This window comes from Oncorhynchus nerka, linkage group LG25, assembly GCF_034236695.1.
Source record: "Oncorhynchus nerka isolate Pitt River linkage group LG25, Oner_Uvic_2.0, whole genome shotgun sequence".
In the NCBI taxonomy this organism is placed as follows: Eukaryota; Metazoa; Chordata; class Actinopteri; order Salmoniformes; family Salmonidae; genus Oncorhynchus; species Oncorhynchus nerka.
In genome coordinates, this window is record NC_088420.1 from 28,242,307 (window position 1) to 28,261,664 (window position 19,358).

A 19,358-nucleotide genomic window follows, 5' to 3' on the forward strand; every position below is an offset into this window, starting at 1 on the left:
CTCTAGCGGCCTGGCAACTCAACTCCCCCTGGTTCTCCCCTCATGTGCTCTGCTCCGGCTGTACTCTCCACCCAAGAGCAAATACGACCATGAAGAGGAGATAGACTGGCACACAGTTGCAGCTGCCTTTTTTCCTCGTTAGGTGAAATTATTGTCAATGTTGTTAATGGTGGTTGTGTTTATGTCTCCGAGTGTATTGTGTTGTGTGTGTGTGTGTGTGTGTCTATGTATTATTGGGAGAGATAGGTATCCAAAATAGCCCCCCCCACATACAGACAAAATGACGCAAAACCGTCTTTTAAAATGCAATTACATTTTAAACACAAGAAAATAGGCGCACAATGTTGTACATTGAGGATGTCTCCTTTTGACAACACACACATTCTGACACAATGTACATCTGAAAATGAGTGAACAATAGGCTCAGACCTATAGGGTCCTGCGCATATAACCTTTATGGGATAGTATCACACACACACACACACACACACACACACACACACACACACTCTTTCACACTCTTCACATACGCTGCTGCTACTCTGTTTATTATCTATACTGATTGCCCAGTCACTTTTACCCCTACCTACATGTACATATTGCCTCAACTACCTTGTACCCCTGCACATTGACTTGGTACCGGTGTTCCTTGTATAAAGCCTCGTTATTGTTTTTTGATTGTGTTACTATTTCCTTTTTAATTGGCATATTTTTTACGACTTTTTAACTCTAAATTTATTTATCCTTTATTTTACCAGGTAAGTTGACTGAGAACACGTTCTCCTTTGCAGCAACGACCTGGGGAATAGTTACAGGGGAGAGGAGGGGGATGAATGAGCCAATTGTAAACTGGAGATTATTAGGTGACCGTGATGGTTTGAGGTCCAGATTGGGAATTTAGCCAGGACACCGGGGTTAACACCCCTACTCTTACGATAAGTGCCATGGAATCTTTAATGACCTCAGAGAGTCCCAACATTGTTGGGAAAGGGCTCGTATGTAAGCATTTCACGGTAAAGTCTACACCTGTTGCATGTGACAAATACATTTAATTTGATTTGATCATGGTCTTGATAATAATGTCCATCTTTCACCAGGAGAGTGTTTGATGAGGTGCCAAGTAGGAACCGTTGTGATGTGTGTCTAGGAAGGGAAGGGACATTATTCAACATGTCCTAGAGAGAGAGCATATGCTGCACTGGCAATATAAAAACCTCATTATGATAATACAATGTAATTTCTAATCCACATTTAAACCTGTTGAACATTACTGTTAGATGTTGCTGTTTTGATGACTGTTAATGTTTCAACAGTTATTGTTATTATAAGTAGATGAACAAGGACAGTCAAAGAAATGAAAACCCTGTATGGTTGAGATTAGAGGTCGACCGATTATGATTTTTCAATAACGATACCGATTATTGGAGGACCATATTATTGGAGGACCATACATTTGTATTTATTTATTTGTAATAATGACAATTACAACAATACTGAATGAACACTTATTTTAACTTAATATAATACATCAATAAAATCAATTTCGCCCCAAGTAAATAATGAAACATGTTCAATTTGGTTTAAATAATGCAAAAACAAAGTGTTGGAGAAGAAAGTAAAAGTGCAATATGTTCCATGTAAAATATGTGCCATGTAAGAAAGCTAATGTTTCAGCTCCTTGCTCAGAACATGAGAACATATGAAAGCTGGTGGTTCCTTTTAACACGAGTCTTCAATATTCCCAGGTAAGACATTTTAGGTTGTAGTTATTATAGGAATTATAGGACTATTTCCCTCTATACCATTTGTATTTCATTAACCTTTGACTATTGGATGTTCTTATAGGCACTTTAGTATTGCCAGTGTAACAGTGTAGCTTCCTCTCGGGAGTTGATAGGCTTGAAGTCATAAACAGCGCAATGCTTGACGCACCATGAGTGCAACGAGAGAGAGACGTCGTTATTGCGTTGGACTAGCATGATTGGGTCCCCCGAGCTGACAAGGTGAAAATCTGTCATTCTGCCCCTGAACAAGGCAGTTAACCCACCGTTCCTAGGCCGTCATTGAAAATAAGAATGTGTTCTTAACTGACTTGCCTAGTTAAATAAAGATTAAATAAAGGTGTAAAAAACACAGATTTCCGATTGTTATGAAAACTTGAAATCGGCCCTAATTAATCGGCCATTCCGATTAATCGGTCGACCTCTAGTTGAGATGTCACCAGGTCATTCCTAGGTCACAAAGCTAGATGTTGCTATGTTCTTGAATATGTTACATACCAGGAACCTGTTGAATTGAAGCCGTGTGAAGTTGATTGACAAATGCAAATCCTCTGATAATGATCTGTATTCTACACCCAAACATAGGTGATCAAATCTTATGTAATTTCCTTGCCATCACAGGATATTTTGTCATTGTGCCTTGGTGCACACAATGCCAGTTTGATGCCATTGATGTGGGGGAATATATCTCAAGGTATAAGGGGTAGTTGGTATAATGAGTGTCTTAAACAACTTGCTTCCCCCCCTGCTGCCCATAAAGTGTCACACGACTCAAAGAATCTTGCTGAAAATTCTGTGTTAGTGTGTAGTGTAGCTCAATGAAAAAGTCAGAATGTCATTGTGAATGTAATGCTGTATAGTGTGTATCAGTGTCTGTGTTAAGTTCATAGACAGTTTGACTCTATCAGGGCTAAAAACACCATGTTCCAACATGGAAAACAAGAGGAAGATATATTTTTGTCCAGCAGAAATATCCTCTTGAGAGGTGGGGTTATCTGATAGATTGGTGTGAAGAGGTTTTGCTGATCTCCTCCTTGCAAGGGTAGTTTTTCTCTCATGGGGCTATGAAGGATACACCTGCACTGGACCATCCATCACTATGACGATGCTGGGCAGTGGGTAACTATGGTGCTATCGCTATCTACCATCACACCTGCCCTCTCATGGCCCACAGAGCAATTTCCAGGCAGGGGGAAGCTGATCCCCCCTCCTCCATGTTATTGACTACTTCCTATTTTCCTTCCCTCTTCCCCTTCTCTTTCTGTGGGTTCATTCTTCCCATCGTGTCCCACCCTGTCATCTCCCCTGGACCATTATCAGGGAGACAGCTCCTGCTCATTAAGGAGTTAATTTTCTCTGTCCTATCTCTGATTTGTATAGTGAACCTAAAGCACTGTGAATTCTTTAAATTTCTTCTGTGTTATCAAAAGGGGAATGGGGGATATTTAATCGTTTAAGTAGTCTTCCTGGGGACTCTTTTTTTTTTGCTCTTCCCAGCAATGTAAAGAAATCCTGCTGAAGCCGCCCAGCTCAGTAATTCAGTTTTTAAAGCATGAAAAAAAAACCAGACTTGATGAAATTCCACTATCAGCTCCGAACCAATATGCAAAATATCTCGCTGGAAATCAAATAGCTATTATGTTTTCATTTCCACGTCGGCGTATTTGCTTAATGAAGAGGAGACAGATCAGACCAGCAGAGAGAGTCTGCAGGAGCCGATAACCGAGAACGGCTCCCAGCTATCCGCACAGAGTGACGCTCCCAGTCACAGCGTTTTTTTCAGAGCGAAGGGGGGGTAGAGAGGGCGGAAGGGAGAGGAAGAAAGAGGGAGAGCAAGACTATAAAAGGGAGATGGCAGGGTGAAAAGGGGATAAATAGAGGGATGATGATTATAGGACGAAGAGGGGGATGTAGTAAATGGAAAAGAGAGTGAGGGATAGAGAGAAAGTGGGAGAGAGATTTAGTTTAGGGAGGTGTAAAGGAAAATGGGGGAGTGTTTGTCAAAGCTTCTGTACCTCATTGCTCTGTCCGGGGATTTGACTGTTTGATGTTTGACGTCCTGCTGTCACGTCCAAATTCGGGATCAGGCGGCCCCTGTTTGAAGTGCTCCAATGCCCTGTGCATATAAATATCATTACCACACATTATCATCATATTATAATCACACTCATTATCATAAATATTGTAATCGCTCATTCATATGATTTCACTGATGGTGTTGAGACGTTTTATGCAGATATATTTTTCTATTTAGTTGCAGGCTATAACTCTCATATCTGTCTGCATATATTTTACGACTGTCTGGCTGTTTTTAGTCTGGTTGTATTTAACAGTTGTGTGACAGAGTACTGCTCACAGATATGCTACTGATTTATAAAGTGAGGGAATAAAATGAGGCTCGTCACAACATCAGACCAATTCTTACATAAATATATTGTGTTGTGATATGTCTTGCCATCCAGGTCTAGTCATATTGTATATCAGTACACTTTTTATATATTTTCTATAATGGCTATGTGCCCTAATCATGGATACCAGAATATCAAGTTGTTTTGAAGTAGGTCATGTGTAATTGTATCTACGACACCACACGTCCTGCGCGTGATGGTTTTGTGGGCGGATTTTCAGTTTTCAATGTAATGTTATCTTACTGTTGTCTAGGTTACAACTCGGCCCGATTTGTATATTTAATCCTTGATACCTACATGTACCTCTGATGATTGAATATGCCTTAAGGTGCTTTTGTATAGCCATGTTTTGTATTGTATTCACACACACTATGCCCACTAGCATATTGAGTGTGCGGGCCTTTCTGTTCTTTTCATATTTACTTTATTAGTCTAGCAGCTATGTCTTCTATGACATGAGATTCAGCCACTAAAATGTGGATGACTTATTTTCTGTTCCACAACCCCAACATTCTACATAAAAGTGTGTTTATGAAAGAAAGGTAGGTAGTGTACCAACCATACTTATTTCCCATTTATGCTCATGTACAAGCATTGTAGAGTGTGTGACTGCCCACTGGCCTGTGGATTCTCTCCAGCCTCTATGTGGGCCTGGGTCTTCACTGATGGCTGTTGAGGGAGCCAAGGAGTGGTATGATCATTCTGAACCCAGTTAGAGTGGTGTGCCGGCCCCTATCCATTGCTCTAACTCTCTACACCTGTCTGTCTGCAGCCAGACCACAGTGAGTCCCTGCCACTCATCAGCTGGCAGGGCAGTGAGAGTCCTCAGGCTTATCGGCTATGTCAGGGACTGTGGTGACATCAGTCACGTGGCACCTCTGGCACCCGTCACTTCACTGCACCCTGGTCTGTCATCGGTCGGTCAGTAGAGTACTTAACCATCATTGCAGGAGATTTGGAGATCTGCAGAGGGATCAATAACGTCACCAGGATTTCACAGGTGTTGAAAAATTGATATGTTTTGCTAGATTTTTGAACATTTTCTGAGTAATCAATGAAGACATCGTTGCCTCGGATCATATACAATTTTTTGTTGTTGCTAGACATCAAATTAGAGAAATCAATCTGATCGCATGGACTGAATTCTTTGCACACTATAACAAAAGCTGAATTCTGATCATTGAAATGGGCTTTGAACCCTCTAGGGGTTCAAGCTGGGAAGACATTATAGAACAGAAGTTCACATAATGTTTGGTTCGTTATTCCCTTTAATCTGATCAATAAGAGGCTCCTCTTCAGCATGTGACTCAGTCAGGTAGCCCAGTTCCCTCCTCAAGAGTACATACCAAAGGGGCCTCTCTTACTCTAAATATCCTCCTTTAAGGTTTTCTTCTTTCTCACAAATCTCTGATTGTCTGATACAAGTAGCGCTTCTCTTCTAGTTTTACTGTTTTGTAAGATGGTTATTAATGTAAGAGCTGGCGAGGGGTGGCGGCTGTTTAATCAGGCTTGTTGAGCATGCAGGTTTGATGTGTTGTCTCTGTGTTTAATCACCGCTGCTGAGCACACTGGTTTGATGTGGACGGCGAGTTAATAAAGCAGTATCTCCTCTGCCTTCATCAGCTCAACACTTTGTTCTGTGCTGCCTTAGAGTGGCAGATAGAGTTAGAGGCTGCTCTGAGTTCTTTCCCCTTCTCTCTCTCTTTTTCACTCATGTCCTTAAGATGACCAACTTCTGTGTCACAGATGCATGCAGGCTAGTATTTGTGTGTGTCTCTGTGAGAAAGAACACATATGACTGGCTTGAGACTTATTTCAGAATCTGTCTTATGGCATCAGTGCAGGTCATACTACCTGTCTCTCACATGCAGGTATTCAGTGGTTCAATACTTTTTGGATTGATATTCCGGACACTTGCTCCTCAAATCATACTAAGCTACAACTCTGCGAACAACTCTGTGTGATACATTCCTGGGTTGCTTTTCAGTTAGGTAATGTACCTAATTAGATTGGTTAGCAAAGTAATTTATTTATCCCATTCTTTGATTTGTTCAGTCAAATTCTGATATCCATTTATTTAACTAGTTTTAAAGTTATAATTAGTGGTTATAACTTTGAAAAGTGCAAATAAAGTTGGATGGTACAATGCTTATCAAGTAGCCTGTACTATCCTTTCTTCCAACTATCCTGAAGAGAGAAAAATATAATATTTCTTAGTAGATAAAAGAGGCCAAAGTTAAAACTTTTTCCACACCATTTGATGTCTGAAAGCAGTGATGCGGCGATTGATTCATTAAACCAGAACAGTAATGAGGAAAGAAATCATAATTCAAACTTACATTTTAAACACAAAATATAATTGGAATTTTATACAGAGAAGTCTCTTTGTACAATTATGATTAAAGGAAAATTAATTGTATGAAAATGTTCTCACAGATACTGAAAATGATATCAACCAAAGCTCGAGCCACATAATTCAAAAAATATTGTGTTCGGGATCGATCTTTTTCCTTTCCTATTTTTTTTTTGTTAAGGTTCAAATCTAACTGTGTTAATTTTATCTGAAATTACAGTGAACCATTACAGTGAAATTAGCCTAAAGATGTTTCATTTACAAAGACAGAAACACTTTTGTCAGGCAGCAATTGTTTCCAAGCATTATCTCCGCCTCGTTTTAATTGCTTGGAAGTGAAATTAACAGAATTAGAAAAATAGCTTTTTCCTTTTTCTACAAGACTCTTTATTCACGGGTATTGTTGTGTGCTTTGTATAGATTATAGGGCTCTTTGTTCTATGAGTGTAAATATATACGCCCCCGGTCACGGCTTTAGCTTGGAACAATCCCACTTCGCTCATCACAACCTCATGGAAATTAATTTACAAACTATGGGGTAAAATCCCATTTTAATATGCAGCATTAATTTGAGTAAAATGCACTTGTTTAAAATGATGCGTTGTGCCCCAATACTTAATTGTAATGCCTTGTGTATGCATTTGTTTGGTTTTTTTCTCCCATGGTAATCAGTAGAATGTTAACCATTTACACTGACTTGACAGTTCCTAATCCTCTTTATGGAATAGGTCTGTGGATTAATTTATAATCTGTCTCAGTGTTCTCATGGGAATAGGCTGTGAAGTTATGTCTACAGAGAGTTGTGTCATCCAATGTGATTTGAAATACTGGTGGGCTTTTTTTTATATTAGAGGGGTCTCATGTAGAACCTTTTCTGTGTGTTTCTCAAACACTGAGGAGAGAACTGCACCCATTAGAAATAAGAATGAGAACGTCTTTCTATGTATTTTCCCGACCCGTACCAATAGAACGAGACAATGAAGAGCAGCAACGTGATGAAGGGGACAGGGTCTGAATTTTTGTGTTTTCATCCTTTGTTTTATTTAGTCTGAATGACAATTAATATAATGCATATGAATTCATTTTAATTATTTTAAAACATAATATTCAAAATCTCTATTATCATGCGTTAATTTAGGCTATCCTCACCGGTCTAAAATAGCCCAGCAGTGTAATCGTGAGTAGTCAGCAGGGATTATAGAAATGCAATGTCAGGTGTGATGTGAGTTAATCCTTTTATGACAGTATTAAAACCCCTTTAATGTACCAAATATAAAATGTATTATCAGTGTTGTGTTCAGGGAATGGCAACATTTTCCCCACGCATTCAATCTATTGCGCAGAATTTGATATCCTTAATTTTTCTGGGGCCACACCTAATTCTACGAGACCAATTTTACAAGGGACATGAAATGTAAAATGAAATAACTTCAGAGCTTTCTGTTCAGTAATCTCTACTGGATAGTGACAGCACAATATTCTATTGTAATTTTATTCAATTCAAATTGATAAATCTATCGTCATGAATTTCAGGCTCCCGAGTGGCACAGCGGTCTAAGGCACTGCATCTCAGTGCAAGAGGTGTCACTACAGTCCCTGGTTTGAATCCAGGCTGTATCACATCCGGCCGTGATTGGGAGTCCCATAGGGCAGTGCACAATTGGCCCAGCATTGGCTGGGGTAGGCCATCATTGTAAATAAGAATTTGTTTTTAACTGACTAGCCTAGTTAAATAAAGGTTAAATTAAAAATGTAAAAATGAATTAGGGTATGGATTTCCTCACCTGATGTTATTATGCTGTGGGTTAGTGGTTGATGCCTTCACATAAATGAGTAAAAATGTTCAATTTAATTAAATGCTCCCTCTTGTTTCTTCTGGAAGGTTCTACTGGGGACCTGGAAGGTGACGAGGACAACACACCTGATGACGTCAGCCTATCAGGCGATGAGGGTGGAGCCTCGGACCCAGAGGACTCAGCAGAATGTGACAGCTCCAGTCCACCACCATATACCCCCCTGTACATTGAAGGTGAGCTCTCCCACCTCTGTTCACCCCCCTGTTCAATGAAGGTGAGCTCTCCCATCTATGTTTACCCCCCTGTACAATGAATATGCGCTCTCTCAGCCTGGGGTAGCACTGAGAAACATACAGTTGTTCTTTTGAATATCTTTACTCATTTATGTGAAGGCATCAACCACTAACCCACAGCCCAATAACATCCGGTGAAGGAATCCATACCCTAATTCATTTTAATTTTAAAAATGTATTTACCTTTATTTAACTAGGCTAGTCAGTTAAGAACACATTCTTATTTACAATGATGGCCTAACCATGCAACAGAACTCAGGGAGTGCCTGGTGTCGTCTTAGCTCATATCTCTGAGCTGGTAAGCTCAGATGCTGTGAACGTCATGGCTCTGTGCCAGTGTTCCCAAACATATGCCCCTCAAATTCTAGTGCCAGTGCCAGCTCCCTGGTTCCCCTCTTAAATACCGCTTTCCATTCTCCTCCAGGGCATCAACGCTTTTTGGAAAGTGCCCTGTTTCATTCTGTGGAGCTTTCTGTGGTGAGCTCGTCATGTCAGTTGGTTAATACAACAGTTAGACTTCTGTTATGGCACCATGATCTTGGAGATTGATAGCATCGTCTCAGTCTCGTTGTCAGTCATTTTGTACTAGTAATTCATTTTATACTTGTCTTTCTTCACTACTGTAGGTAAGACTGAGGCCTAATTGTTATGTTGACTCAAGGATTATTTCATATTTGGATTGATGATTTCAATGATTCACCCTATTTATAATTTCTTGATTAGTTGTACGTTAAAATATATATTCTGTGGTTCCTGGGTTATAAGTTATAAACTCTCTCAAATCAACTGCCAGTCCTATGTAACCACTAAACTCGTAAATTCATCATATCTCAATATCTCACTACTTGTTCATTGTTAACTTAAACTGTACAGAATAGGTACACACCATAAATGAATGTTAAAAAATATAATTTCACATGTCCATATGTCTAAAGCATCGACCAAGGTTTCCTTTTGACCAGATCTTGGCATCACTGCTTGGCCCCACATCTTTTCCTCAGATTTTCCACTTATCCTGTGATAGTGGAGTTTGGAGAAATATTATTTTGAGTTATTCAAGATTTCTGTATTTCTTATTTCAATCTAAAAAATTCCTGCTCTTGTGAAATTTGGGGCTGGAGTGATAAGCGTCTGTTCGTTGGCTTGGTTTGATAAACCCATGTACATTCTGTCAGGTGTTAATCAAGACTACATTAGAGATTACCCATTTGTGTGTGTGTGTGCGCGTGTGTGTGTGTGTGTCGCCTTCAGCTTGTATACTGCAGGTGAGGATGAGAGAATTAAATGTGATTGTGTGTGTGGGCTAAGAATAAAATGTTGATTACATTTCAGAGGCAAATAGTGTGTAATTTTGTGTGTTTCTGTTTTTCTCTCGTCTTTGTCTTCTTCCCTGCAACTGAATGGAGAAAAGCGACACGTCACCTTGTTGATTTAACTCTCTCTCCCTGGGGTTCCTCAGTTGCCCAGTGCTGCCATTATCATCTCTCTGTAAATCAACCGTGTTTGACGAACCTGCTCTTTCAACCTGGGATCAATACCAGGTCTTTATCAGGCCAGCACTGGCTAATAAAGGCAAGGTCCCTTATCTACCATCTGGGAGAGAGAAACAGAGGCGATAACCGCCTGATAACTTTGAGAGAAAAATACATTCTACCAGTAACAGGACCCGTTCTGTGTTCATCTTCTAGCCAGAAAACAAATATATTAATTCACACAGTAAAATGAACACACACACACACACACACACACACACACACACACACACACACACACACACACACACACACACACCACTCATCTGCTCAATCCATCTCTCTCTGTCATGGTGTGACTTTGCTTCCTTTCAATGTTCCTTTAATCTCTGCGTCTGATGTGGTCTATGGTCTACAGGTGAATGCAGAAACTAACTGAAACAAGAACCCTTGTCTGAGACATTAGGCTTATCAAAATATGACAGTCAAAAACTGGTGGTGAGAGAGGCCAACACTACTGCTCCAAATATCTCTCTCTTTTCTTAGGGCCTTTGCGCTCAAGTAGCATCCCTGTTTTTGTCTCTAAGGGAACTGGTGGAGTTCAGAGCGGACAACAACGCAGTAGGGAGGGAGATGCAGAATGAATAAGAAGTTGGGGAGGACAAAGAGGAGTCTGTGTGTAGAAGTTCAGGTTGTTGGGTGACTTTGCCCTGCAGGTGTGACGGGAAGTTCTGCTTATCAGATTGATGGAGGCTGTCTCGGTTGGGTGGGGGTGGAGGAGAGGAGGAGGGGTGGGGGGCAGAGAAGGGGGGTAGTGGTATGAGAGTGAGGGAGAGAGGGGGCGGCAGAAAAGTCTCTGTTGACTCCTCCTCGACTCAGATGATATGGGAGATAATATTGATAATATTAAACGCAATAACTGTGGTTCCAGCTCCTCTCCCCCAGCTGAGCGCTGCAGGATAAAATCAATGTGTCATTCAATGTGATTTATAGCTGAAAATAACGGGACTGTTTAGGCAGGGTGGGAGGATTGGTAGTGTGTGTGTGTGGTGTGTGTGTGTGTGTGGGGGGGGTCTGATGTGCTGGGAAAGTCTGAGTGAGTGTGTGTGTATATGGGGTGGAATGGAGAGGTGGACGTGGTGGGTGTTGATGGTTGATTTATTTGACGATGCAGATCTAATCTCCAACTGTTACATTAATAACAGCACCTCGGCGTCACGTGGGCTGACGTTTATGGCTGGTATCGATCGAGAGCTATCGCTGTTTATCTGAGCGGGAATGCAATGGTAAACATGCCCTTTGTGCACACGACTGAGGTGTTATCGGGGTGGGGTGATGGGGAGGGGGCAGGGGCGGGAGGGAGAGTCCCTCTGATTAAGCTGTTGGCTAATAATCAACCCATTTGGCCAGGTAGGAACACTCTGGAAGTAAAGTGTATGATACCAAAGTCAAAGAGGAGGTTGAGTTCTCCATACAGTGATCACTTCGATCAGAGGAGCGATTCAGTAGTCACCTTCATCAAAGACAGACAGGGATATTGATGGCAGTGATTAGAGTGTATATTGTGTCTGTCTGTGTCTTTGTTGAAGGTGATTTGCCTTTATGAGACAGAGAGAAACAGAGAAAGAGAGGGAGAGATCACTAGACATGGTCTCTAATGAGGTTTTCTCTCTGTGGTCCATCTCCATACTGTGTTACACAGCTATGGAGGCTTTATTCTGAGGGCTTTGATCAACAGACAGGAACCGCTACTGACGAGGAAAGTCTGTATGGGGTAGATGCAATGTACACATGCACACACTCACTTGTTTTGAAGTGACATTCCATACACACATACACACACACACACACACACACACACACACACACACACACACAGATGAAATAAATGAAGAGGAAAATGTATAAATACTGTAGCCTCTGGATGGACATCTAGCCCCTTATGAATTGTCTTTATTTTTATAATGTCTCTAGTATGATATTATACACCAACCCTGTTGTTTGTGTGGATGTCTCATTATTCTAATGACCTCTTCTTTAAACAGAGCCAAGGACACATGACTGCCTTGGTGCACCTGATGATGAGGATGAGGAACAGAAAGGTCCAACTCACACGGAAGAAGAGGGGGAGGAGATGGAAGAGGAGGAAGACGGGCTACATTGGAGAGGTCCAGGTGAGTCAGTTTGTCTGTCTGTCCGACTGGTCTGAGACTGTGAATCCATGTCTAGTTTTGCTCACTATTCTGTCTTGTTTGTTGTGTTATGTGTTTTTGTGTCATAATATCGTCTTAACTAAGGGTTAGAGGTGTAACGGTTCACCAACCCGTGGTTCGGTACATTTACATTTAAGTCATTTAGCAGACGCTCTTATCCAGAGCGACTTACAAATTGGTGCGTTCACCTTAAGACATCCAGTGGAACAGCCACTTTACAATAGTGCATCTAAATCTTTTAAGGGGGGTGAGAAGGATTACTTTATCCTATCCTAGGTATTCCTGAAAGAGGTGGGGTTTCAGGTGTCTCCGGAAGGTGGTGATTGACTCCGCTGTCCTGGCGTCGTGAGGGAGTTTGTTCCACCATTGGGGGGCCTGAGCAGCGAACAGTTTTGACCGGGCCCGCGCGGGAACTGTACTTCCTCAGTGGTAGGGAGGCGAGCAGGCCAGAGGTGGATGAACGCAGTGCCCTTGTTTGGGTGTAGGGCCTGATCAGAGCCTGGAGGTACTGAGGTGCCGTTCCCCTCACAGCTCCGTAGGCAAGCACCATGGTCTTGTAGCGGATGCGAGCTTCAACTGGAAGCCAGTGGAGAGAGCGGAGGAGCGGGGTGACGTGAGAGAACTTGGGAAGGTTGAACACCAGACGGGCTGCGGCGTTCTGGATGAGTTGTAGGGGTTTAATGGCACAGGCAGGGAGCCCAGCCAACAGCGAGTTGCAGTAATCCAGACGGGAGATGACAAGTGCCTGGATTAGGACCTGCGCCGCTTCCTGTGTGAGGCAGGGTCGTACTCTGCGGATGTTGTAGAGCATGAACCTACAAGAACGGGCCACCGCCTTGATGTTAGTTGAGAACGACAGGGTACATATGGCTGTTTTGGGGTTACGGTTGGATTGGGTTTCTATACAGCGGGAAAATGAAATGCCAGCAGTTACTGTAGTTAATTTTCATTTATAGAGAAAAATATTGGTATTCCTGATTCCATATATGATCATGAGTCATAATGCCTGATGAAATGCCTTAAATGAAAACACACGATTACTCATCAACAACAACAATAAAATAAAGTGCAATATGCGTGTGAAATCAATATGTAAACATGGCTCAGACATTGTATAGGCCTATGCTAACTTTTCTTACAAAGAGAAAAATATGAGCACTTGTGACTCATAAAGGGGGCGTGTCTGTAGCATGGTACTTGTCATTTCCCACTCCAGGGTAATGTGATGGGCTGTCACTGTGAAGTAGCTCTGTAGCCCTGGAGGTTCATCCATCTGTAGTAAGCACAACACAGGGTGCGTTAGCCAATTCTTTGAAAACTTCAGCTTTGCTTATATAGAGCGGGTACTAGCTGTTTGCTGAAATGGGTGTAAGGGGGAAGTTTGTAATGTGGGTCGAACACTTTCATGAGGTGCTGAAACTCCCTATTCTTTTCAACCACCGAGAATGGGTGCATATCCATGGCTATGAACATACCTATCGCTCTAGTCATTTCTCTGGCCCAGTCAGCTGCGAAGGGCTGCTTGAATGCAAAGGGGAGACGAAGTTGTGTTGTTTCTTTGAGTTTCTGTCTTGCTCCGCAGGTAGGAAGTCGGCGTAAATTCGTCAGCATGTTTGAGGTGTTGGCAGCTGTATAGGCTATTCTCATTGAGCAGTGGCGACATACTCTCTCTGTCCATCCCCTTTGTAATCTACTGGGAAGACAAAATGTTCCCAAACTGAAGATTTAAACGATGATGGAGAATCTTCCTCCAGGTTTATCGACCCCACCACTCTCCATCGTACAGAGCTAGTTCCCGGATGCGCCTTACAAAAGGACAGTTTGAAATGCGGCAATTAAGATGAGAATTTTGATTACAGCGTGCGCATAGGCTCTAGTTGTTTTAATGGAAGAGCCTGAAAAAAATGTCTGCTCAGATTTACTCAAGAGGCATGCAACGCAGCGAAGGCATAGCCTATATGCCTAGTGCTTTTTATTTGTTTATTTTTTATGTATTCATTCGGGTTCACAGTGCAGACAAAACGCGAGGTCCCCGTACCGAACGGTTCAGTACGAATGCGTGTACCGTTACACCCCCCAACACTTTACTGTTTTGTAAAGTAAGTGTGAGTGTGTTTAAGCTGCTGTGTTGTTGTGTAGATGGTGTGTTGTGTCCAGGCTGTTGTTTGGGAGAAGCTGCCATTAACGTGACAATGGGATTTTATTCAACTTGTAACAAAAACATGTCTTAGAGCACAAACATGGACCAGAGAAGATAACAAGCAATTGCCATAATTTTATTTTTTTTCTCTCTCTTATCATAGCTGTTTTGTTATTTATTTTTCTTCTCTTGTGTTGTCTACAATGGGTTCAATAATGTAAGGATCCACAGGATCTATCTTTCATATTTCTTTTCAAGCTGTGCATGTGTGCTTGTGTGTGCCCATCGGTGTGCGTGTGTCCGTGTTTTAATTCTTCTAGTTGAGGATGTTTTCATTATCGTCATGTCCCAGCCTGTCCCTTTAACAGTAATTGAAGCGATATTAATTGCTGTGTGGTTGCTGGTTGATGGCAGCACAGTGATGTTAGTGTGATAGGCTTTTTCCTCACAAACTAACTGCCGGGAGAGCGAGAGAGGGGGAGCGAGTGAGAGATAGCCCTTCTATCAGTACTGGAGCAGGCGCTGTCTTTATCAGGAGCACGATTGGCAAAAGGGAAACTTTGACCGGTCTGAATTTTTCTCTTATCGTTAAGAACCCCCCCCCCCCCCACCCACCCAACCTCTCTCTTCCATCCACCCCCACCACTGGTCTCTCCATCATCACTAACAACCCCCCAACACAGACATGCACTCATTCCCTCTTGTTTTTTTCTCTCCCTCTCTTTTTTTCTGAATGTTAGGAGTGGAGTCATGGTGAACGTGGTCTTGTTCATACATTCGTTTAGGCTCTATCAGCTATTTCCCACAAGCCTCTGGGAGAGGAACATTTTCTTGTATGGAAAAGGCTTTTATCTCCGTCTTCTTTATGAGTCTTAGCATTCCGCTCATTCCTTACTGTCACTTAGTTTAGCCCTGTTTTTGGTTCAGACTGATATCTGTTTTTGTCCCCTGGCTGTCCATCTGTCTGTCCGTCTGTCTGTCCACCTGTCTGTCCATCTGGGTATGGGGATTTCAGGTGGTTTAGACCAGAGAGCAGGGTCTGGTCAGGTCCTCACCACAGACATCCCAAGCTTCATCACACCCATCTTCCTCTCCTTCTTACTTGCTCTTTCTTCCTCCCTCTCTGCGTCTCTCTCTCTCTCTCTCTCTTGCTCCCCCAAGCTGTCCAACTTAACAATTTTCCTCCTCACAAATGCAGACTGTCATGCTCATGTCTGCCAGAGATTGGTGCTTGCCCTCAATTTATCTGCTTTCTAGATGTTTATGTCATGGCAGCCACGCCTCATGTGGGAAATTTGATATATTCTGTCTTCAGACCCTCTCTTCTCATCTCTCTCTCTCTCTCTGTCATAATGAGTCAGTGATGAACACAATCATTCATATTTTTCATACATTTACAGTGTAGAAATATTTTCCATGTAATTTCCAATCCTGGCCAAAATTAGAATGTGAATTAGAATTAGTGTGAATTAGAATTAGAGTGTGAATTAGAATTAGAGTGTGAATTAGAATGTATCTGTTTACACATTATTTCAGCAATTCTTTATAGAAATTGTATTTCTATTTTCTTAAACCTATTTAGCTGCTTTATATTATATTGCATTGTGTCTGTGTCATTTCTACTGCCCGGACACTACATTTCAGACTAACAGAAGAAAGATTCATTGTATTGGCTGAAAATAAGACAGACCAGAAAAGGAAAAGATTGCAATTCTTCTCATGCCTATGTTTGTCGACCACATTCGTTTCCTGTTATTTGAAAATAGAATGAGACAATTCCCACCAGAATTCAATCAGTATCCAACTTTTTTTCTGGAGCCAGTATACGTTTGGGGACATTGCCCTGTGTAGGGTGCCGTCCTTCGGATGGGACATTGCCCTGTGTAGGGTGCTGTCCTTCGGATGTGACATTGCCCTGTGTAGGGTGCCGTCTTTCGGATGGGACATTGCCCTGTGTAGGGTGCCGTCCTTCGGATGTGACATTGCCCTGTGTAGGGTGCCGTCTTTCGGATGGGACATTGCCCTGTGTAAGGTGCCGTCCTTCGGATGTGACATTGCCCTGTGTTGGGTGCCGTCTTTCGGATGGGACATTGCCCTGTGTAGGGTGCCGTCCTTCGGATGTGACATTGCCCTGTGTAGGGTGCCGTCTTTCGGATGGGACATTGCCCTGTGTAGGGTGCCGTCCTTCGGATGTGACATTGCCCTGTGTTGGGTGCCGTCTTTCGGATGGGACATTGCCCTGTGTAGGGTGCCGTCTTTCGGATGGGACATTGCCCTGTGTAAGGTGCCGTCTTTCGGATGGGACATTGCCCTGTGTAGGGTGCCGTCTTTCGGATGGGACATTGAACGGGTTTCCTGACTCTGTGGTCATTAAAGATCCCATGGCACTTATCTTAAGAGTAGGGGTGTTAACCCCGATGTCCTGGCTAAATTCCCAGCCTGGCCCCATTCCATCATGGTCACCTAATATTCCCCAGCTTCCAATTGGCTCATTCATCCCTTCACCTCTCCCCTGTAACTATTCCCCAGGTCATTGCTGTAAATGAGAATATGTTCTCAGTCAGCTTACCTGGTAAAATATAGTGTGATTAGTGTGTTATTTATCCTGGTATGACCATACGATAAGTGGTTATCGTATGGTTGTAATCTACACTTTCACCCAACTGATTGATATGAGTATAGACAATAGTTATCAAGAAGTGTTTTGAATTTCTTATTTACGTTCACTGTCATCTATCAAAACATTGCCTTTGTGGCATTTATTTATAGTGAAAATCATGAAAATCAAAAAGATGCTTTGATTAAAAGCAATATTTTTTTTTTAAAAGGTGCTTTCTAGAACCTTGGGGTTCTTCGGCTGTCCTCATAGGAGAAACATTTGAAGAACTTGGTTGCAGTTAGTACCATTTTGGGTTCCAAGGGGTTCTACATGGAACCCAAAAGGGTTCTTTCTGGAACCAAAAAGGGTTATTCTATGAGGACAGAACCCTTTTGGAACTGAGTGTAGCTCAAATATCTCTTTAATGAATGATATTCTTGCTATATTTTGCAGACCATTGTCTTCATTCTGAAAGGAATCGTGAAGATGAGGTGTGCGTGCGTGCGTGTGTGTGTGTGTGTGTGTAGGGGGGGGGGGCGGCATGTGTGGTGCTATTTCCGTGTAATGGAGTTGGTGTGTGCAATATAGGGAGTTTGATGAGGGTGTGGTGGTGCAGAATAAAAGACAGTGGCTGGGACCCAGTGTCAGGCAGGAATAGTGTGATACGGTAAAGCTGCTTTTTCATCTAGAATATGTCCCGTCCCGCTGCATGATATGCAAAATAAATGATGAAGATAAAAAAATATATATTTTCAATGACCTTGCTGGCTGGAGGGTTTGATATTTTCCTCTCTGCTTCAAATTCTTGATATGCAAATCGCCGTCACAGTAATCCCTTGTGGCTCCCGGACCATCACTCCTGTCTATCCTCTACATACAGAACAGAACAGACCGAGTGTCACTGAGCTGCAGAATCAGACCCGGAGGACCTAGCAGACTGGCAAAAGCATTCCTGCCATGCTAGCATTTTACACTATCCTTATCCTCCAGAGTTATTCAAATGACCACCAATAAAACATTATGATTATTAATAATTATCAGACAGGGTGGATTTTTTTTTGTATAATTTTTTATTATAGGGGAACATGGAGAGGCATAGAATATGCATATCATCAATGGCATAAAAATGATGATAATTTATTTGTGGGAGCAGGTGGTGGAGGTGGGGCTCTGATAGGAAGGTGTGTATAGTAGGTTAGGTTCTCTGTCAGCAGAGGGGCTGAATCTGCATGTCCCTCTATAGGAGATCTTTGCAGAGGGAATTAGACAGAAGAGGGATGAGGGATGAGCTGAACTGACGTGGAAAAGGCAGAGGTTGAACTCAGATGGCTCCTGAGAGGTATACCAAAACCAAAGTATTGAATATAGTTGACTCATTTTAATCGTTACTTCATAAAAAATTATGACAATTATTATTATGAAGTCTGTTTTTTAATCTGGATGTGAATATGTGAATCATAAAGCAAATTCATGTACCTAACAGGAAGGTTTGTAACATGCCTTATGTTTTGGAGGTAAGAGTTTTGGAGACAATATTGTCCTGTGACAGAGAGCTTTTTCCATCACCATTCAGAAAATTAAAGTCAGTAACGTTATTTGGAAAATTTGCATTGCGTGACTTTTTTTTTCTGTGGAAAGATATTCATCAAAGTGGATCTTATTCAAATGAGTTTTGTGTAACAGGTTGCAGTAAATAACAGTTTTACTGTTGCTTGCAGAAGGCAGTGAAGGTATCAAGTGTAGTGATAAGACATTTTCATATTGTTTTTCAAAAGAATAAAACTAATAGCACTTAACCTTATGGTCTGTGTAACGGTCGTCGTATAAGGTTAAGGAGGAGGACCAATGCGCAGCGTGGTAAGTGTCCATATTGATAATTTATTATCACGAGAACACTAAACAAAATAACAAAAGCGAATGAACGAAACAAAACAGTCCTGTCTGGTGTAGACACAAAACAGAAAACAATCACCCACGAAACACAATAGAAAACAGGCTCCCTAAATATGGTTCTCAATCAGGGACAACGATTGACAGCTGCCTCTGATTGAGAACCATACCAGGCCAAACACAGAAATAGAAAAGCTAAGATAGACAACCCACCCAACTCACGCCCTGACCATACTAAAACAAAGACATAACAAAAGAACTAAGGTCAGAACGTGACAGTCTGCTTCATGGACATCAACAAAAATACCAATCACAATATCGATTATTTTTTAGGACAATAATACTTTGTGTCGGCCTCCTGGGTGGCGCAGTGGTTAAGGGCGCTGTACTGCAGCGCCAGCTGTGCCATCAGA

The 19,358-nt window shown here is 42.0% G+C and overlaps 1 protein-coding gene across 3 annotated transcripts in view; it reads left to right on the forward strand.

Moving 5' to 3' along the window:
* Positions 1-19,358, forward strand: part of zfpm1 (zinc finger protein, FOG family member 1) — a 107,795-nt gene that overhangs the window by 41,219 nt on the left and 47,218 nt on the right. For all 3 annotated transcript variants that reach the window (XM_029634139.2, XM_065009721.1, XM_065009722.1), the window contains exons 2-3: positions 8,425-8,571; positions 12,149-12,277. In XM_029634139.2, coding sequence (XP_029489999.1) covers positions 8,425-8,571; positions 12,149-12,277 — 276 coding nt within the window. The remainder of the gene's footprint in view (positions 1-8,424; positions 8,572-12,148; positions 12,278-19,358) is intronic.